Raw genomic sequence first — 21432 nt, forward strand, 5'->3', positions numbered from 1 at the left:
CCCCTGCCAAGCAGGAAACACCATCAAAGCATTCTTGACATATGGCTGTCAAGCCTCCGCTTAAAAACATCCAAAGAAGGAGACTCCACCACACTCCTTGGCAGCAAATTCCACTGCCGAACAGCTCTTACTGTCAGGAAGTTCTTCCTAATGTTTAGGTGGAATCTTCTTTCTTGTAGTTTTAATCCATTGCTCCGTGTCCGCTTCTCTGGAGCAACAGAAAACAACCTTTCACCCTTCTCTATATGATATCTTTTTATATATTTGAACATGGCTATCATATCACCCCTTAACCTTCTCTTCTCCAGGCTAAACATACCCAGCTCCCTAAGCCGTTCCTCATAAGGCATTGTTTCCAAGCCTTTGACCATTTTGGTTGCCCTCTTCTGGACACGTTCCAGCTTGTCAGTATCCTTCTTGAACTGTGGTGCCCAAAACTGGACACAGTACTCCACGTGAGGTCTGACCAGAGCAGAATACAGTGGTACTATTACTTCCCTTGATCTAGACGCTATACTCCTGTTGATACAGCCCAGAATTGCATTGGCTTTATTAGCTGCTGCATCACACTGTTGACTCATGTCAAGTTTGTGGTCTACCAGGACTCCTAGATCCTTTTCACATGTACTACTCTCAAGCCAGGTGTCCCCCATCCTGTATTTGTGCCTTTCATTTTTTTTGCCCAAGTGTAGTACTTTACATTTCTCCTTGTTAAAATTCATCTTGTTTGCTTTGGCCCAGTTGTCTAATCTGTTAAGGTCATTTTGAAGTGTGATCCTGTCCTCTGGGGTATAATACGCAAGTGTGGTGTCAGTTCCCTAAGGTCAACAACTCTGGGGACCCCTTCCTAAAATATGTGATCAGTTTGCTGTAGTTTTTACTGTTTATTTTGATTTCACCTGGGCTCTGTAGCCCCGCCCACATTCCCACTTTGTGGCCCCTCCCCTCCCGTGCCTTGGCCCCGCCCCTTGCCCCCCCCCCCTAGTTTTGATCCTGGGTACGCCCCTGCAGGGAGCACAGTATCACTAGTATAACGGGATCAGAGGTGAGTGAATAATTCAGAGCAGAGGAGGGAGGGAGCCAGTCGCCTTCGGAAATCCCCATTCACACACACACACACCGTGCTCACCGCCACTGCGGCCCAACGACCCTTTACCTCATAGATGTCGGGTATGGAGTGCTTCTTGAAATAAGCCCTAAGCGAGGGGTCCACGGTCTGAAACACCGCCGTGGTCTTAACCGGCTCCATGGTGCTCTCGCCCAGGAAAGGGGCCCAGGCCGACGGGCCCTCCAAACACGCGCTCCGTCCAACGGCCGCTCTCCACCCCACTCCCCGACCCCGGCAGTGACCGCTTCACGGTTGCCTAGCGACCGGGCTACCACTGCCCCCTGGACAGGCCGTCACGCGGTCAGCGCGCGCTCTGGCCAACGGCCGCCTCTGGAAGGCTGGCGGGAGGGAGGGAGGGAGAGCCTCGCCTCGCCTCAGCTCGCCCTCGGCCAGCGGCTGAAGGAAGAAGACCCCGCTCCCGCCCCACGGGGCCCCCTCACACGACCCACGTGCGGCAGCCGAGTCTCCAAGGGCTACCGGCCGACCTCGTGCGCGTCGCCTCTCTTAAGCCTCTGGGTCGGTGGCAGCGGGCAAAAAATGAGCGGCCGAGTTTCGCCCCTCAACCCCTTGCAATGCAAAGAATCCCAGTGCGCCCAGTCCCTCCGGCTCACCTTCTTCCGAGACAGCCGCTTTCCTGGGATACCAGGGCCGCCCGGGTCACGGCGGGCTCCGGAGAGCCAGACTCCTCCACCTGGCCGAGCAGACCTTAGATTTGACACTCCTTCTTTAAATTCATGAAAAAGTCCAAAGTGTCTAAATAAATGGTTGAAACTTAGCTCCTCTCTGTCACCTGAAGTTGGTTGAAAGGACATCCTGTTGTGTTGTTTATTAAGAGATGGATACGAAATACCTACTAAAGAGTTTTATCAGCCCAAGTGATGCAGCCTTGGCAACTCTGAGCAAGGTTAACCTTTCCAGATCCTTTATTTCCCTGGTAGATACTTTGGGTAGAAATGCCCTTATGGAAACTAGTATTATATGGCACCTCTCTATCATCTGAAGTTGGTTGAAAGAACCTTCCTTTCTTCAGTCCTTTCCATTGAAATACCTCACAATAAGTGTAGGTACAACATGTAAAGATGCAGCAATGAATCGTAGAATTGGAAGGGACCCCATGGTCATCTAGTCCAACCCTGTGCAATGCAGGAATATACAGCTGTCCCATATGGGGATCAAACCTGCCACCTTGGCGTTATCAGCACTGTGCTTCTGATTGGAGCTTCCTGCCCTCAAGTGGAAGCCGCGCCGGAAGTTCGGCTTCGAAAAACGTTCGAGAACTGGAACACTCATTTCCGGGTTTTTGACATTCAAGAGCTGAAACGTTTGGCAACTAAGCCATTCGACATCCAAGGTACGACTGTATATGTAAGTTTTCATGTGGTTTTTTCCTTGTTGCAAGCAATCCAATAACCTGGTTATATAAATATTTCAAATAATAAAAAGGAAAGGTCAGTAATACAGTATCTGCTTGCATACGGAAACTCCCAGGTTCAGCCCCTACATCTCCAGGTGGGAGAGAATCCTGCCTAGAACCATGGAAAGGGGCTGCCGACCAGTGCAGACAATACTGAGCTAGATGGACCAATGGTCTGACTTCGTACAAGGCAGTTTCTCATGTTCCTACCGTGAGAGCAGCTGTTCCCTTTTCTTGCAATGTCTCCCCATGTGCTTCTTATCAACCTTGGTTCCAAAAAGGTGTCCTGCAGTCTCTTTAGTTGACATCTCAAAGTCCTGGTGCTAAAGGGGGGGGGGCATTGTCACTTTATCTCCAGTGCTTGCGGGAAACCATTCATTTATCTGAGCTGCAGTCCTGTTAGGCTCACTGAAGTTAGCATGGTGTGCTGTGTTGTTTGCCCAGAGTGCAGCATGCTGAACAAACTGCATTCCGGCTTTGGCTTGAGTTGGTCACTTTTCTATAAAACAGTGTGCAGGAAGTATTGTATGCTCTGATCTAAGAACAAAGTAATTTATTGGGGTTATCAATCTCTTAGACAAATTAGCCACACTTTCATAAATCAATGGGACTTTGCTAGCTGTGACTGATTTCAACAGAACCAAAGGGTGGCGAACTTTCAGCGCACACCAATACATTCCGTGCATTCACGGAATCATAGAATTGTAGAGTTGGAAGGGACCTCAAGGGTCATCTAGTCCAAACCCCAAGGCACATTCTTTCCTTAACGAATTCTGGGCACTGCAGTTTGTTAAGTGTTGCTGGAAATTGCTTCTCTGTGAGGGGTAGGTAAACTACAGTGCCCAGAATTCTTTGGGGTGTAGCATGTATATGTAAAGCCCACTGAAGAGCATGGAATGAAAGGGGGTTAACTCACAGATAAGTCCCCCTGTATGACTTACTTTATTATATGCTTCCCCCCCAGGACAGTCCAAGCTGTAAGGTGAAGTTCATGACTGAAAAGCTGTTTCTCAGAGGGTTGCCTTATCATGTGTGCTGTACCCCAGAGCATGCTGCAGCTGGACCAATGTTCTCCCTTGAGCCCCAAAGAAAGAGACCTGCTCACTGGGGAAATGGCAAGGTTGGTTCCAATGGCAAGGTTGAGCTCTGCCCAGCTTTGGTAGAGAGTGAGGGCAAACTCCATGTTCAGGTTCTGTGGTTCATGGTTGTGCTCGCAGCCTCCGACATTCGAGGAACCAAGCGACAGAAGGAGGGTAGTGCTGGAAAACGACAGCATGAAGGCAGATCTGCCAAAAGATGGCCTCAACCAGCAATGGTGAAAGTGAGTCACCAACACAAATGACAATCAAACTAAATATGAACACAGTGTTGTAAATAACCCACAAGTTGTTGTTTTTTTAAAAAAATATATGCTTCATTGTTCATATTTGCATCTGTACATCAAATACATATTTTCCTTATTTTATATAAGTCAGTTTTGTCAAAACGAAAATCCAACAAAAGAATATAAGTCCTTCTACAATATATTTAGTACATAAGTTTGACTTACTGTCCTTTCCCAATTTTTCCACTGATAAACCTTTTGCTCAATATATTTCTCATGAAATAATTTTCATACATGTATAAATCTGTTTTCTCCCTTTTAACCTATATAGTATTACTCGCAGATATTATTCAAAGGCTGCTACCGATTTCAGATTGCAACAGTTATCCTTTAAATATCTCCTTAGAGATTCCCAGTTTGAAGTAAACTCCTGTTTTGACTTATCTTTGATCTTTTCTTTTTTCTTTTTATAATAATTTTTATTGATTTTTTCTTTATAAAGACAAAACATACACAACATATACAATAAACTCTGTCCCTTCATTTTCCCTCCACCCACAAGACCACTTCTGCCACCAGTGATACCCATGGGCATTGAGAAACAAAGGGGTCCATTTTTAAGCTGGGTTTGACCTCCCCCTCCCTCCTCCCCCCTCCTCCCCCCCCCTGCCACTGAGAGGACAGAGGCGGAGGAGCTCTGAGGTTTGGCTTATCCCCCAGCTAATTCTTCATTATAATTCAACAACAAAACCACAAATAGAAAAAAAGAAAAAACATGAAAAAAGGAAAAAAGGAAAAAAGAAGAAAAAGAAAAAAACAAGAACATCTAAATTCCAAATCTTATTTTCTTAACAGTTTGTTTGCGGCTTCCACGATTTTCTTCCTCCTGGATTTCCTAACTTCTTTAATTAATTTTGGCGAGTTTTCTAATCTAATTCAAAATCTTATTCTTATTATATTAACTTAATCCTCCTCCTTCTTCATGCTGCCCCCCTCCGAGTCCCCTCCTGCCACTAGGGTAACCCAAGGGGTTTAGCAGTCAAAAGGTTCCATTTTTGTGTCTGGGTTTCCTTCCACCCCTCCCTCTCCCCTCCAGACACCCCCTGCCACTGGATGCCAAGAGTAAAGAGAGGGAGACAGGCAGTTCTCTACCCAAACACCTCTCTAATCACTAAAAACATTAAAAACAAACTTTAACATGTTTCCCCAGCCATTCTTCTGCCCCTCCAGAAAACTCTTAACCCTAAACTTTTAAAAATCTCTCCCTCCCCCCCTCCCAATGTCCCTTCCCCCCATTGGATCAGCATATCCTTTAGCAGGCCAAGATTCAGACACCGTTATTCGTCAAGCAAAAAAAAAAAAACCTTAAACTAATATTTTCACCCCACACCAGTCCTTTCCCACATCCACTTCCAGATCTTTGCACCCCCCCTCTTCCTGCCTATCCCTCCCTTCACTAACACCACTCCACATTTCAGTCTTTCCAGGATTTCCATTTCCATCAATCTTCTCTTCACTTTGCTTCTCCTTGTCGGCCTCATCTCCTTGTTCAGATATTTGTTTTTCATCATCCAACACATATTTTTTTTGGTCCACATCAGTCTCCAAATTATCCTCAAATTGTTGCTCCTCACACACAGTCTCAGCATCAAAATTGTCCTCTAAATCTTGATCTTGCACCTCATTCTCCATTTCTGTTGGATTCAAACATTGCCGTTCCTTGTAAATATCTTCCCATGTTTGTAGATAGTTCAACACAGCCTCCTGGAAGGCTCGAGAAAACTTTGTTTTCATAGTTCACTTAACCGCAGGCAGACCAGAGATAAGGGCCAAAGAGTGCTGGAAAATTCCTCTCTACCACGTTGTCGGCTCCATCTTGGCTGATCTTATCCTTTGTCTTTAACTTCATTACATTTCAAATTTAAATTCCACTTAAATTACTTCTGAATCCTCTTCAATCAGTTTTTACAGTTCACAACAGTAAAATCAATTTTCTTAATCCTGTAGCAATTTGACAGCTTTTGACAGCTGTCAAAACATCCTCCCCCTTGTTGCTGCTGAACCTCAAGGGGTATCGACACCGGGGGCTGGGAAGGTTTGGAAAAGTCTTTCTTTCTCTCGGGTCCACAATCTGGAAAAGAACTTTTCCCCTTTCGGCTTAGGAATGTTTAATACGCCTATCTTTGATCTTTTCTGAGGGGCTGTCTAATTCAGCATATTCTACCAGCTTTAGTAACCATTCAGATTTAGTGGGAATTTTGTCACTCTTCCAATGTTTTGCTATAAGTACCCTTGCGGCAGATGTGGCCAAGCCAATAGTTTACCATATTTATTTGTCGATTCAAAAGTCCTTTGCTTCATCATTTTAATTTTCCACTCAATTTCTTGATTGATTAATTAATTGTGAGAACTGAGATTGTAATACCTTTATTTCCTTTTGAATCTGATGGTTTTTAGGGTTACTTCTCATTTTTTTCTCCTTTAATTGTAACAGAATATTGTCCTTTTTCTCATTCTGGGCTTTTTTACTAATTGCATTCTGTTGTATCAGTAATCCTCTCATTACTGCTTTACTTGTGTCCCAGATGACCCTTGCTTCTGTATCTGTGTTCAAGTTTAACTCAAAATAGTCCTTTAGGGTCTTTTGGGCCTTCTTTATAATCTACTCATTCCTCAGTAAAGCATCATTCATCCTCCATCTAAAAGAACTCTGGAGAGACAGTATTAATTCCATCAAAACAGCATTGTGATCAGAACAAGTCTTTGGGCAAATCTCATATTTATTTATTCTTGGGGCCAAGTCTCTAGTCGACCACATATAGCCCAGGCGATATAGCCTACGATTGATTTGCATCTGAAAAGAAAGTGAAGTCTTTTTCCACTGGATTGTTCAATCTCCAAGTATCAATCAAATCAAAATTTTCCACCATTTCAAATAATGACTTTGGTAGCCTCCCCTCATTGGTCAACTTTTGTCTCTGCATTTTATCCATCAAGGTGGAGACTACCCCATTCATATCTCCCATCAGAATTATTTTATATTCCAGATAGTCCATTAGTGCAGCATGTAGTTTCTTGAATAACTCAGACTTGCCATCATTTGGTGCATAGATTCCAAGCAATAAAAGCTTTTCGCCTTGGCGCTGTTACTTCAACTGCACCGTATCTTCCTTCCTCATCCTTAATCATCATTCTGGGATTAAATTTTTCTTTAACATAAATTACTCCTTTTTTTCACCGTCTGCAGAAATAAATTATTGACCCAACCTTTTGTTTTGCAAAATCTTCCTGTGTGTTCTCATTACATGGGTTTCTTGTAAACATATCACATCTAGGTTCTGCTTTAGCAACATGTGATATATTTTATTTCTTTTGGCCCGTAAATTAAGTCCATTAACATTCCATGATAATATTCTCAATGCCATTCTGGTCTACTGCACTGCTCCTTCCTCTGGTCCTGCTCCTGTGTCCAATCCAAATTCTCTGGCGTTCTTCTCCGGGAATCTCCTCTTCTCCTCAACCGATCTGATTCACACTTTCCTTTGCTGCTATTTAAAAGAGAGGCCTTGAGGAAATTCCTAGTGAAAGAAGATACCTTTATTTCTGAGGGCACTTGCAAGATCTGTATAATTATTCCTTAATTCCAGGAAGAATTTGGGAATCTCTTTAAACAACACAACCTGATGCTCTTGGACTCTGAAATTTTTCTTATAATGCAGTCCCAATATTTTGTCTCTTTGCTCCCTGGTCTGGAAAACCACTAAACAGTCATTTATTATTTTGGAGTCTTTCTTGCCTCTGGGTCCAAACCTATAGGCCCTCACAATTGAGGATTCCACCAATTTCTTTTCCAAGTGCCAATATGACACAAATTCCTCAATTAGACACTCCCTCAGATTGTCTTGTTCAATTTCTGGAAGGCCTCTTAATCTTAAATGAGACTCCCTTTCTCTCATCTGTAAAACGGAGCAGGATAAAAGCTGTCCTGCTGCTCACAGAGAATGGGCCCCTGCTCTCCCTCCAGGTCTTCAAGGATTGTGTCATATAAATGGAAAAGAAGAGAAGGCTAGCAATTAGAAGTGTTTGGGGGACTTTCTTATATACACTGAACATATCTTTTGAAATAGACATTACCGTCATTTTTTCCTGGGCCATCCTCTTCTGGCAGGAGGTAAGCAGAGCCTACAGGGAAACAAAGAGCTACATGGGATATTTTTATTTCTCAGAACCTCAAAATATGCCTCAGACAGTTACAGAGAGACCTTTCCTAATAAACCTTAGGGCAGGCATGTCAAACCTGCGGCCCTCCAGATGTTTTGGACTACAATTCCCATCTTCCCCAACCACTGGTCCTGCTAGCTAGGGATCATGGGAGTTGTAGGCCAAAACATCTGGAGGGCCGCAGGTTTGACATGCCTGCCTTAGGGACTAATATTACCATGGAAGCAACATCTATATGCTGAAGGGTTTTACCTTTTCTGTCCTCTGAAAGAGGGGTGTGGAGGGGAGGGGTTGTGGGCAAAGGGGAGGTCTCAGGGAGAGGCGAATTCTTATTTCTCCTTCCCAGCCAGGATAACACTTTTCCCATCCTTGAAAGCCTAGAAAAGAAAGAGAAAAATGTGAGAAATGAGGCTCACAGTTAGTACTCTCCTGTCCCTAAACTGGTTTTGGCATTCACATATCTACGCTCAAGAGGAATTCACTATCATCACAGAATTCAGATGCTGAGAGAAATCCTACTTACATTTCCATCTCCTTTCTCTCACACAGACAAAATGATCCAACCATAGGCACTCACCAGGCCTTTTAGCACTCTGGTGACCATTGAGCCAGCAGAGGAAGGTGTCACAATGGCTTCTGTAAATCTGGGGTTGTCTCTTGAAAATAGGGGCACTTGGTGGGTCTGCTGAGGTGCCCAGATGGGAGACCATCAGGGAACCCATGGTATGATGCTTAGAATTATACAGTACAGACAAAAAGCACAATGTAAATAAATACATATATAGACACACTGTCCTTTTTGTATTTTCTCACGCAATATTTCACTAAGTCAGAAAGAAGCCTTCTGCTCATGAAAGTGCACCTGTGGGCCTGAGCCTCCAAAATAGCTCTATTTGGGAAAAAAATTTTCTGACCTTAGTGGAAATTAGTCCCTAGTGAGCATGCTTGGGATTGTGGTATAAGGAACATGACCCGACACTGCTGTCAAGAAAGGGAATAGCTAGCTTTATTCAATTTGCCATGTGTTGGGGGGCTCTAAGAAGAATCTCATGCTTGGGTGGTACATCAAGAAAGATTTTAAAAATGTGTGTGGCACAATGAGGGAGAAGAAGAGAAGAGTTGTGTCATTCACACATCATTAAGGATGCCACACACATGATCTAGCCACAGTGATCCATGCGATGGTCACCTCTAGGCTTGATTATTGTAATTCGCTCTACGCGGGGCTGCCCTTGAAACTGACCCAGAAACTCCAGCGGGTGCAGAATGCCGCGGCGAGGCTCCTTACGGGGTCCCGGCTGCGGGATCATATTCATCCAGTGCTTTACCAACTGCACTGGCTCCCGGTGGAGTACAGGATCAGGTTCAAGGTGCTGGTTTTGACCTTTAAAGCCTTATGCGGCTTAGGACCCTCGTACCTACGGGACCGCCTCTCCCGGTATGACCCACAGAGGACATTACGGTCCACAAATAATAACATATTGGAGATCCCGAATCACAAGGTGGCTAGGCTGGCCTCGACCAGGACCAGGGCCTTCTCAGTACTGGCCCCGACCTGGTGGAACGCTCTGTCCCAGGAGACTAGGGCCCTGCGGGATTTGTCATCTTTTCGTAGGGCCTGCAAGACAGAGCTGTTTCGTTTGGCCTTCGGACTGACGCAGTCTGACCCCACGGTTACCCTCCCCTAAGGTTTTATTTATAATGGTTTTATCTTATTCGTAGATTTTTAATTTTAAAATTGAATTTTAACATTGTATTATTCTGTTGTTTTAACTGAAATGTTTCTTTTATATTTGTGTTGATATTATTTGCTGTTAGCCGCCCTGAGCCCGGTCTTGACTGGGAAGGGCGGGGTATAAATAAAAATTATTATTATTATTATTATTATGATCCAGTAGATACCTCTGGAAGTTGTGCAACTATGGCCGCCACATAGAAAAAGTTAGAATTGGGTCTGATAGCTGAGAATTAAAATGGACCAAACATTGCAAATACTTACAAGGCAGTGGATGGTATATGTTAAGCCAATACTGACCACTGTCTCTCTTCAGCCGCACATGAACAGTTCTGTAAAAGAAAGGGAGGAAGCGTCTTTAGCATTTCCCCAAAATTGGCAGGGTTTCTCATTCAAAAAATGGACACAAGTGCTACAAACTCCAGGTAAAAAGCCCGCTAAGAGTTTTGTAGCTGGAGTGAGGCTTTGGAGGCATGGGGGGGCAACGATACCCCACCACGTAACAACGCATGTGTCGTTATGTCCCGGGTGTCGCGGTGCCTCACTACGCCCCTGAGGGGAAGAAGGCTCCAGTGAGAGAAGGAACTTTGAAGAACATAACAAGCTGCATTGCACCATACCACAGACAACATCTCCAAGTTTCCACTTAGCTGACACATACATTTATCCTATGGGGGGGGAGGGCAGGACGCATAACAAGAGTTCTGAAGAAGCAATGACTGCTGGAGCTGGAGCAGAAAGCGCAAATGGGACCAAACCTCAGAGAATAACACAGGGGTCGGCAGCTTGCAGCCCATGGGCCACAAACAGCCCACGGGGGTCGTTTAAATGGCCTACAAGCCACCCTCAAACTGAGCCACCCGGTGCTGGAAATCACGTCTTTGCAAGTGCAGGAGACGGAAATTAAGTCATGTGCATGCGCAGATGCGATCCGGCCCAGGTGAGGTAAACCTTGCTGACCCCTGGAATAGCAGGCTCATCAACATTGCAAGCAGATGTATGAAAGTAAAAGTTGTAATCTACTACTTATTTTAAAAGAACACTGTTGGAAGAGGGTGGTTTAAGTAGAGAATGAGCAGGAAAAGCCCCCCACCCTCCATGCCCTGCTTCTCCACTAAGATATTCCTCCCTCTTAAGCTATTTCCAGTTTGTTTCCACACTCTACCCTCACAAACATGGGTTCAGCACCGCAGAGAGGGAGAAACAGTTGGGGGTAGATAGAAACGGAGAAGTGGCAGGCAGAGAAAGGCTAAAACAGCCCGGCCTCACACTGATGCTTTTTCCTAAACTGGCCCCTCTCAAGCTGCTTTTTTTTTCATTTTAAAGAAAATGCTGCTTTTTATGTATCCACATGCAATGGTTACTTGATCCTGACAAAAGAGGACAAGGAACAGTTACGCAGGAAAGGAAGTTTGCCTGTTGTGGCTTCTCCTGGGACTGCAGTACTCAGCAGCCTAGAAGGGGCAATGCAGGTCAGCAGACAATGGGCGAAGGTGGTGAGATTAAATGTAATGTATTGATCTGCGGCCAGGCTGCGCGTATCCGTCCGTCCCCCCACCCCCCGCCGGCTTTTGAGTTGTATCCAGAATAGACTCATGCAAAGTTACTGCTTCTTTCCCCTGTAGTTTCCATGAACTCCAAAATCTGCAGTTGCAACGTGGACACCAAAGCAACGCTTGAGGATGGAGTGCGACAGGCAAATGGAAGAATCCAGCCGTTGGTGGGGGCCGTTACAGCAGCCGGGGGGGGGGGCGCAGCAGAACAGACCCGATCCTTATGGCCTGGAGTGGGGTAGAGAATAAAGGGACCTCGAGCAACCTTATTGAGTGTCTTGTTGTCCACGGTCTCTCGGCGGGGGGGGGGGCGATGCTGATCGCAGGTGTCCTGGCCAAGGGAGCCCTCCCTGCCCCTGGAACGGGCTGCCTCAGGAAGCGCCGCCACCGCCTCGGACGGATCCAGGCGGTGCCCCTGCTGCGGCCATTCCGCACGCCTCCGTCCCCCTGCTGCGGCTCCAGCCTTCCCGGGAGAAGCGCGCCCTGGGGCCCCTCCCGCCCCATCCTCCTTCTGGCTTTAGGGTTTTGCTTTTAAGTACTTGTTGCGCCCTGGTCCTACGAACCGCATTCAAAAGAGCCTCCCTCCTGGATGAAGAGCGGGGTTAAAAGGGAGAAAGCGAATGGATGCAAGGGCGTACCCACCACGGGGCAAGTTAGGGCAGCTGCCCTACTCTAGAAGCAGGGCTGGTGGGCAGAGGCGGAGCACAGCCCGGCGGAACGCGAGTTCACCATTCCCGCCGCGCCGCGCCGCACCCTCCCTCCAGCTCCCCGTCGCGCCCTCTGGCAAGGCCAAGCGCGGCGGGGAACCAGGGAGCGCGGCACGGTGGGCGGGAACGGCGAACTCGCGCTCCGCTGGGCTGGGCTCCGCCTCCACCCACCAGCCCTGCTTCTAGGGAGGGGCACAGCCCGGCAGAGCGCGAGTTCACCGTTCCCGCCCACTTTGTGGCCCCTCCCCTTCCATGCCTTGGCCCCTCCCCTTGCCCCCCCCTAGTTTTGATCCTGGGTACGCCCATGAATGGATGTTTTACTCGTGATGATGCGGTTGCTTCGTCTACTTTTAAGGTTGCAGTGGGCGATGAAATAAAAGACTTGGGGGGGGGCACGTGCAGCAAGTGGGGCGCGCCAGATCTCCCCAGCGCGCTTCCTGCGCACGAAGGTCTGGATGCGGATGGCGCCGCGCGCGCAAGGGGGCGCTGTTGCTCTTCCAGGCCGCCGAGACAGAGACAGAGAGAGACTGCGGCTGCGCCCTCGACCTCCCGGTGTCGCTGATGGCCGCTTCCTCCCGCCTTTCCCAGCGGCGGCCGCGGGATCTCTGAGCGGGCCGAGAGAGACGCGGCATGAGGGACTGCGGAGGGTCGCTTGTGACGGTGAGGACGGGGCTGGTGGCGGGGCTGGCGGTCGGGGCCGGCGTCTGCTGCTACTGTGTTTACCTAGCGGCCAGCAGGAGAAGGGGAACCGGGGCAAAGCGGGGAAATGTTCGTCGACGGGACGAAGCGCCCCCCGTCTCTGGTGGGGAGGAGGAGGAGGAGCACCACCCGGCGGCCGCCCCCAGGGGCCCTTTGCTGCAGAAAGTGTCTGCCATGCCCGTGATTTCCAGCTCCGGCCGGAAGGGGTCGGAAAACCTTCGGCAAGGTAAGAGCGCCGCCGGGCGCTTTCTTTGCTTCTTAATAATGCATTTTCCAGTTACCGAGTTTGCGCTTTTCAAGATGATACTCAGCAGACCCAGGGCTGGATTTACGTATAAGCTAAACAAGCTGTAACTTAGGGCCACACTCCCTTGGGGGCCCCAAAAAAATTAAAGGAGAAAAAAACCTTTATATACTATTCCAAAATTTTAAGTTGGAGCTTAATAATTACAGTATTTCACTATTAATATACTTCTTAATTGTATTTCACTATTAATATACTTCTTAATTGTATTTCAGTTCAACAATTACTTGGATGAAATTCATATTTTGTTATGTGCAAATGGCTTTAGATACCTATTCGGTCCATAAATTACAAAAAACAGCAACAAATTGTTGTTGACAAAAGGACAGCTGGACATATCAAGGGCCCCATTACCTTCAGTCCCTTAGGGCCTCATCAAACCTAAATCTGGCCCTGAGTACACCAGTGGCAGGCGCAGAGAATACAGCTGTGTATCCCTTAGACCAGAACTGTTTAGGACTCCTCCATCAACTTGCCAGAAGCCCAGTTCAAGGGGTTCACATGTTGTTTATGTACATGCTATTAACATAACATTACCAGGGCCTGTCACTCTAGCTAGACAGTTTGGCCTGCAGTCTACTACTGATAATAGTAAACTGCAGTTGGGCAGTTCATCCCATGCTTTGCTGCTGATATGGCAATCCATTCTTGGATTGTTAGTTGTGCAAAACATTAGGACTCATTAAAGGCAGGCAAACCTCTCTACAGTTAGCCTGACCAGTGGCTCTTCTTTCCCTTCTTGCCATTTGAGACTTTTTCATTTACTGTACTTTATTTTTTAAAAATGAACCTTTTTGTTCAGGCACCCATTGCTAATTATTAATGAATGGGGCTGTTGATTCTTACCTAGACCAACTGCTGATAAGGTATAATAATCCTGTTTCAAATACTGCATCTCTCTCCCTCCTCTTCTTTCCACACTGTTTCTGAGGTTGCTTAGAGCCAATTGGACAAATGCAGTTTAAGTAAAGAAATAAGGAAGAACCCATGCCCAGTGTCCTAGGAGGGAGAATAGATGAGGAAATGCATGGTCATTATTAATTTCAAGACGAGATGAAATTAAATGTAAAACACTGGTTCAGAACAGACAAGCTCAGATGCAGGGAGAACAGCATTCATTGCTTTATTCTGCTCCATAAAAATCCAGTAAAATAGGACTTTAGTATCATAACCACCGTACTAATTGGTCATTGGAGCTGAGTTAGTGATCTGCCCACTGTCACCAAAAAGTGTCTCTGTTTCAACACAGGCTTTTATGGTCATGTCAAACTTTCTGTCATTGGGCTATAATAGTTCAGAGTGTAGCTATACAGGTTTGAAACACAAAGAAATGCCTAATGTAAAATAAAATAAAAAGTTGTAGTACGATTGTTTTAGTTAGTTATGTATATATAGATTTATTTTGATTATGCATATACACACATTAACCACTGTAGACTACTGCAGCCTTTCAAATATGCAATGTAGAGGCAGGTGTTAACACTCTACTCCAGGGATGGGGAGTTTCAGGCCCAGGCACCAAATGTGGCCCTGCAGCCCCCTCTGTCTGGCCCTTGGGACTCTCTCCAAGTCACACATGCCTCTCCCCAGACCATATCCCTCACTGCCCCTGCTTTACACCCTAACAGATTTTGCATGGCTGGAATGTGTACTTGAACTCTGAAGTTGCCTCTTGATTGTCTAGGTAGAGAGGATAGAGAGTGGCGTGTGAGCCTATGTAGCAACTAGCCCATTGCATAAAATACAACCTAAAATGTGTTGCTCCATCCATTTTTACCTCAGGCCCAATCCACCACTGACCAGGGGCGGAGCTACCTGCCCCAGCACCCAGAGTGGTGTAGGGGCTCTGCTTGCTGCCCGCATGGCGAGCTTCCCTAGCCACCTGCCGCCTGCACGACCAGCGTCGGGGGGGGGGGGTGCTGCTAGCCGCCCGCGGCAGCATTGTCTCTAGTGGCCCACCACCCACGCAGCAAGCGTCCGAGGGCGCCACCCGTGCGAGTGGAGGCGGCGTGGTGATGTCACCCGGCCTCATGGCCACACCCACTTGAACCAGCCTTCCTCTGCCATTGCCACTGACATGATGATGTTGCCATGGGAAGGCTGCCCAGAAGGGATTGTGGCCTTGATCTGCTCCTTCCTTTCCTCTCTTTCCTCTGCCCCCCCATTAAATTACTAGTGTAGAAATTGTTTATGTTTCTAAAAATTTTAAAATTAGAAGGCGTGGATCTTCCAAAACCATCCCATGATCTGGAGGCACACCATATACAGAATCTTATTCGTTTACTTGACTCTACGAAGGACCCAACAATTCAGGAGCAAGCCTTGGTTACATTGAGCAACAGTGCTGCATTCTCTGCAAATCAGGTAAGTATTGTTCTTTGCTAAAAAATAAAATAAAATATATAAAAGACAGTAAGATAAAGTAATAATCATGTAAAAACTAATTAGAACAATGACATTTATTTCCTTGGGATCAGGATCATATAATCTAAGAGTGGGGTATTAATCTTCAAAATGAAATCTTCTACAAGTAGATCTTGGCTTCTGTTAGGTCAGTGGTTCTCAATTAGTGAAGTACTTCAGACCCCGTTTTTTGAAAGCCATGGCTTTTGAAAATATTTATATCTCTATGGTAGTTTTCGGTATTGTGAATTGTGCCACAGACCCCCTGTGTGGATGACGCAGACCCCCGGGGGTCCACAGACCACCAGTTGGGAACCACTGTGTTAGGTAACTGTAATACTTAGCTGTGTATTTTTCTAGGACCAATACAACTTCCACAGCTTAAGTGACAGAATTCTAAGCAGACCCATAGTGCCTTGTCCCATCTCAACACTAGTGGTGCCTCCAGACTCATTACAGTGATGCCTCGGAAGACGAAATTAATTTGTTCCGCGAGTCATTTCGCCTTGCGAAAATTTCGTCTTGCGAAGCGCAGTTTCCCATAGCATTTAAAACACACCAAAACAAAAAAAATATGCAAAAAAAATCGTCTTGCGAAGTACGACCATAGAAAATTTGTCTTGCGAGTCACAAAAAAAATCGCAAAACGCTTTCGTCTTGCGAGTTTTTCGTTGCGCGAGGCATTTGTCTTGTGAGGCATCACTGTATTGTGGAGAGGGAGTCAAGAACACAAACTTTCAGTTTGTGCAGTTAGAGCTCTGTTGCCGTAGCTCAACAAATCCACTTAAAAAAGAAAGAAAGACTTTGTGTAGTTTGGAAAGCGATGAGGAAATGCATTGAAAAGTGTGAAATAAACGAATGATTAATGGAAAGCTATATGAACATCCTGCAAGAAAATCAGGATAAATTTTCATTGTAATAAACCGCCCTGCAGACAAATCAGAACAAATGCTCAGATGAGACCAGATATCATTTATCCTCTACATAAGCTTTGTGCAAGTAAATCAGGTTTAATGCTCAATAAACAGGTCATCTGGAGGAGCCCTTATAGAGGAAATGGGAGATTGAGTTGAGAGTACTCCACTGTTCTGTACCTTACCTCAATGAGAAAAAGTAGAGATGTCAGTAGTCCTTGGCAAAGATGATGCACAGAGCCCTTTGCATGAGGAAACAACAGTTCCATGAACATTTGTGAGGAGGTAGGCAATTTTATCCTCCCTCCAACTCCTGCATAACTCTGTGAGACTTGAAGAGAGTGCCCTGGTGTGTTGGAGTAGTTTGGGAGAGATGGGAAGAGGGTAAGAATGATTCCTTTCGTAGTGTCTACCCAAGTGCCCCACCTTACAGTAAATGCTATGCCTAGAGTTGTTTTTACAGATTAGATCAAAATGAAATCCAATTGCTTCATTGGATTCGTTGTTGATTCAAGCAGAATTCATATAACAATTAAAACATATTTTGCTTGGCTCCTGGAATTACATTAAGATAATTGTATATAACACATTTTTCTGTTTAACTTGTAGGATATCATTCGAAATTTAGGCGGGCTTATCGTTGTTGGAAAAATGCTTTCAGTTCCTGACACTAAAGTTAAAGAAAAAGCACTGAATGCACTTAACAACTTGAGTATGAATATTAAAAATCAAGAAAAGATGAAGGTAATTTTAAAAGCAACAAGCTCTACTACAGAAAACTCTGTGCATAAATAATGAGTTTATATGAAGAATTTTTTTGTGCAATCCCATTTCGATTCAAATCATTGAAAGCTTTTCCATTGACTTCAATGTGATCTAAACTTTCCCCTAAATGTGTAATGTTGATTAGGTAAATACTTTTTATAATGATTAATTGCAGCATTTTATATGCTGCCCTTCAGTTAAAACTCCCAGGACAGCTCTCGAAGTCATAAGCAACACCAAATTAATAACAAAGATGAGCATAAAGAGTCAAAATGGTGTCCATATGTGGGACACCACAGCTGAAAAGGCCCTCTCTCTGGTACTACCCACCTGACTTAAGAAGGGAAGGGAATTCAGAAGTGGACTGCTAATGATGAACAAAAAATAGGATGAGTGACTTCTCTTGTCACATTCTGCAGCAATGTAGCTATTTGCTTTGCTAATGCAAGGGGTTCAGGAGAATCCCCCTTTCCCTGTTTCCGGAGGTCCGACAACATAGCAGTCTGTGCCGAGATTTCTCTGAGGGACCACAAAATGTTGTCTCGCTCTTTGGGGTCCTCACAGAGCTCTGTCACAGTCATCCAACCCATGTTACTTGGTGCTGTTCAAACAAGTGTTGCAAATAAATATGACGACATGCCAATTTTAGTATTTGTATTCAGGTGGCAATGAATTGGCTCTTGAATTTGCATGATGAAACCTAAAATTGTAGGGATAGTTGGTGGTGTTGCCCCACAATCTATTAACAATACTTTAAACATCTGCTGAGAAGAAAACAGATGACTCTACATTTAGAATATGTTGTTAACGGAAGGATTACTGTGATAAAATATTTTGCCATTTTTTAAAGTTAGCATTCGCTATGCCTCATGTTTTAAAAAAGGTACTTTTTTGCTACCTTTGCTTATTTGTTCAAAATTTATGTTCAACAGCGATCATATTTTGTTTTTAATGATAACAGTGGGTTTATCACTGGGAGTGGTTTGTTCTGATCATGTTTTTGTCTTTTCCTCCCTAAGATATATATTACCATAGTTTGTGAGGAGACAGATTCATCTCCCTTGAACTCTGAACTTCAGCTAGCTGGGCTTCGATTTTTAACCAATATGTCTGTTACCAATGACTATCATTACATGATGACAAGCTCCATACCATGCTTTGTTCATACGCTTATGGAAGGAAATGAAAGAACACAGGTACTTAAGTTAGGAGGAAAATCTTTAGTATTCTGCTTTTCTTGTCTGACACAGTCCTTTAATTCTCTGTGTCTTAAAATTAATAGTAATCATGCACATAAGTTAAAGGGGGTAGAAAATGTTTTTAGCTGATTATTTTTTACTTACCTCTTTTTAAAAAGTGATGCATTTTAAATAAAAGCACACATTCAACTCATGTAAAAACACCAGGCAGGCCCCACAAATAAACCAGAGATGCATTTTAAATAAAAGCACACGTTCTACTCATGTAAAAACATGCTGATTCTGCGGGCCGGATTTAGAAGGCAATTGGGCCGCATCCGGCCCACGGGCCTTAGGTTGTCTACCCCTGATTTAGTCTTTCTGAACTCCTGAGCCAACTAAAAAAAAATGTTAACTCCAATTAGAAAAGGGATTTGAACTGGAGCATTAAAACAATTGCTTATCGGTCATTCATTAGAAAAGACCTTAGCAGGATTCCGTTCCGTTCCTTTGTAAGTTAAGAGCACCACAAGATTGATCTCTTAACACTCTCAGCCTGTTTACTTTGAGTGAAAATTACAGCAGAGCTTGTTTTGAACATTTCTGAATGTTTCTTGTTTAGATTACAGCAGCACACATTATTAGAAGAAAACAGGATTCTCTGAGAATTCAGGATAGCTTTATACTTCTGAAAGATGGATGTGAATTTTAAATTAAGAATTAGGTGCAAAGAAGATAGGCCCCTAGAAGAATAAGGTTGCTGCACTAGTCCTGAGGCATTGCAGCTTTGGGGTCAGTTTACACTTCACAGCTCAGATTAACTTTGTGTTTCTGCTGAGTACTATGCAAGCTTCATTAATGTGTGGTGCCGAAATTCTGGATCCCCCCCCCCGGCAACTGATGTCAAAGTTTAGTGCTAGTTTTTTTGCCACAAAGCCTGCTTTTTGCAGTGCCCTCCAAACTAAGTAATTGACAGTCAAACCAGGGCTCATAGGTATACCCCCAAACCTAACTCTGTCTGCTTGACCACAGACTGGTCCCAAAGTGGTGTGTTGACTTGGTGCTGCAAACCCCACTTTCTGTGCCACCCCCCCAAACTGAGTAATTTATGAAGCTTGCAATGCGGGTAGCCAAGTCTCGTACTGGTTTACTCAGAAATAAGTACATTACTGATAAAACTTAAATGGGGCTTATTTCCTAATAAGGACAAATGCTTGTTACAAGAAAATTGGGTTTATATTATTTTGCTATTTTTTCTCCTTATAATTTTGGCTTTGTCACCATGTTGAACTATCAGAAAAAGCGGGATTTAAATTTGTTATTTTATGATCTCCTAGCTTGCAGTTACTACGGTAAGTTGTGCTTGCAAATCTTATTGATTAGTAATATGTGTTCCTAATATTTCCTGCTTATTTTATGTATAGTGTTAAATCCATAGTATATTATTAAAATTGACTTTTCCCTTATATTAATAGGTTCAGGTTCTAAAAGTGCTTGTGAATTTATCAGCCAACCCAGCTATGACGGAACATCTCCTTAATGCTCAGGTAATGCTACTTTTTATGCTTCTTCCAACAATTATTATTTGAAGAAATAAACTTTTAAAATAGCTGTAGCTGAGTGAGCAGAGGTAAGAAATACTCCAGGTTAGTAGCTGGAGAATGCCTGAGGTGCATGGTGCTCAAAATTTGATTTTGGGTTGGCATAGGGAAGTTCAGAAGCTTGTAAATTACTAGAGCCCATGAAGGTGGGTAAGTGATGCATATGATATTTACTAAAAAATATGTGTTTACTTATTTTTTCATGCCTACAAACAACTATTTCTTGTTTAATTCTCTAGGCACCCTTCTTACTATCCCTGTTTGACACCTGCATAAACAAAGAAGTTTTGCTCAGAGTCCTAGTGTTTGCCACAAACTTAACAAAACTTACGCAAAAGGACAAGCGCATTACTGTCCTTCATCATAGTGAAGGTTCAATTTTTTCTGTACTCTGGGGTAATACTACAGAGTGTGCTCAGAAACTAACATCTTTATTGTACCATCATGACACAGAAGTAAAAGAACAAGTGGCAGAACTGATAATGCAGCGGTGCTGAAACTGGGAATTGTTAAAGCCTCCATTCAAAATCAAATTCCAGATGCAAAAGCCTAAGCAGATGCTTGTGAATGTAGGACGCACAATATATATGTAGACCTACATGTTCATGGAACAGAAAGAAAAGTAGTAGAACTTCTTGCATGTATGAAACTACTTTCAACCTCGATGGAAAAGAATTACATGGTAGAATTCACATGGAGCTGTAGATCAGTACTGCTAATTTATGTTGCTAAATGCAATTTGTGTAGAGCTAATTTCTGTAGAAATGCTTCAGCCATAACTTTGCATGTTTTGATTTAAAGCTCTCCCTGTGTCTCAAGAGTCCAACTGACTTCAAATAGGAGTTAGGCATTTTGTGTTGCTGTTTTCATCCTTGCTACTTTTCAGGCCTCAGACTTTTTTTAAAAAAATGCTGACATTTAAGTCATTTAATTATTTTCAGTCCAGACAATTAATTATTTTAAAGATGAGCCAGCTATTCTTATAACTATTTTGTGGTGTCTTATGTTTTATTCAGTTTGTATATTTTTGTACAGTACATTGCCTTGATAGTATGAATAGTTTAATTGATCTTGATCTATCTATCTTCTTAGGGCTGAGAAAACCTGATGCTAGAATATTTTGGCTATATTCCAGAGCTGTATGTGAGTTCCATATGTAAATATGGAGAAAACTCCATATAAGGGTAGAGCTACCTCCTCTATTGAAATGTATGAGGAACAGCTTGTGTATAGCAAGCTGCAAGGGTGCAACAGGTATAACAGTATTTACTATGAGCATACAGTTGCTGTCTCCCATACCGTTTTTATATACCAGTACAATAAGTATTAAGATAATCAGACTGTGCTTTTTTATCTACAACTTTTAACTTTAAGCTCTCTAAAAAGATAGCTTGTAATTATGCACACAAAAATTAAATTTACACCTCTGGAAGGAATTTATTTTTGTTTTGTAAAGATGGTCAGATTTATGTATGGTTGAGTTTATACTTGGGGTAGAAACCTTGC

At 44.1% G+C, this 21432-nt stretch overlaps 2 protein-coding genes and 1 long non-coding RNA gene across 9 annotated transcripts in view; 2 read left to right on the top strand and 1 right to left on the bottom strand.

Annotated features, from left to right (window-relative positions):
* Nucleotides 1-1292, bottom strand: part of FBXL13 (F-box and leucine rich repeat protein 13) — a 62556-nt gene extending 61264 nt beyond the window's left edge. For 3 of the 6 annotated variants that reach the window (XR_015945881.1, XM_088652124.1, XM_035126785.3), the window contains exon 1: nt 1157-1286. Coding sequence is in view for 2 of the 6 variants with exons in the window: in XM_088652124.1 (XP_088508250.1) it covers nt 1157-1249 (93 nt within the window). In the remaining 4 variants the exon portion in view is untranslated. Of the gene's footprint in view, nt 1-1156 lie in introns of all 6 variants that reach the window. The other 3 variants (XM_088652127.1, XM_088652125.1, XM_088652126.1) reach the window with 1 other exon arrangement.
* A 69-nt stretch (nt 1293-1361) lies between these two features.
* Nucleotides 1362-4448, top strand: LOC148684528 (uncharacterized). The gene is made up of 2 exons (XR_015945886.1): nt 1362-2459; nt 3487-4448. It is a non-coding gene; the product is annotated as an uncharacterized LOC148684528 (long non-coding RNA).
* An 8121-nt stretch (nt 4449-12569) lies between these two features.
* ARMC10 (armadillo repeat containing 10) lies at nt 12570-21362 on the top strand. Of its 2 annotated transcripts, none has more exons than XM_088652140.1 (6): nt 12570-12987; nt 15281-15429; nt 16992-17126; nt 18167-18343; nt 19801-19872; nt 20166-21362. In XM_088652140.1, exons 1-6 carry the CDS (start codon nt 12693-12695, stop codon nt 20421-20423), a joined length of 1086 nt encoding a protein of 361 aa, XP_088508266.1. In that variant the 5' UTR covers nt 12570-12692; the 3' UTR covers nt 20424-21362. The 2 variants fall into 2 exon arrangements, with proteins under 2 accessions (XP_088508266.1, XP_088508267.1); XM_088652141.1 differs by having other exon boundaries at nt 15284-15429.
* Nucleotides 21363-21432: the final 70 nt, after the last annotated feature.

The sequence above is a fragment of the Zootoca vivipara genome, chromosome 9, assembly GCF_965207765.1.
Source record: "Zootoca vivipara chromosome 9, rZooViv2.hap1.1, whole genome shotgun sequence".
NCBI classification, from domain to species: Eukaryota; Metazoa; Chordata; class Lepidosauria; order Squamata; family Lacertidae; genus Zootoca; species Zootoca vivipara.

Bases quoted from the DNA above. Each gene is read 5' to 3' on its own strand.
- ARMC10 (XM_088652140.1), top strand. From the start codon at position 12,693: ATGAGGGACTGCGGAGGGTCGCTTGTGACGGTGAGGACGGGGCTGGTG. The intron at 15,430-16,991 runs GTAAGTATTGTT...TTTAACTTGTAG, and splicing joins CTGCATTCTCTGCAAATCAG to GATATCATTCGAAATTTAGG. The intron at 19,873-20,165 runs GTAATGCTACTT...TTAATTCTCTAG, and splicing joins AACATCTCCTTAATGCTCAG to GCACCCTTCTTACTATCCCT.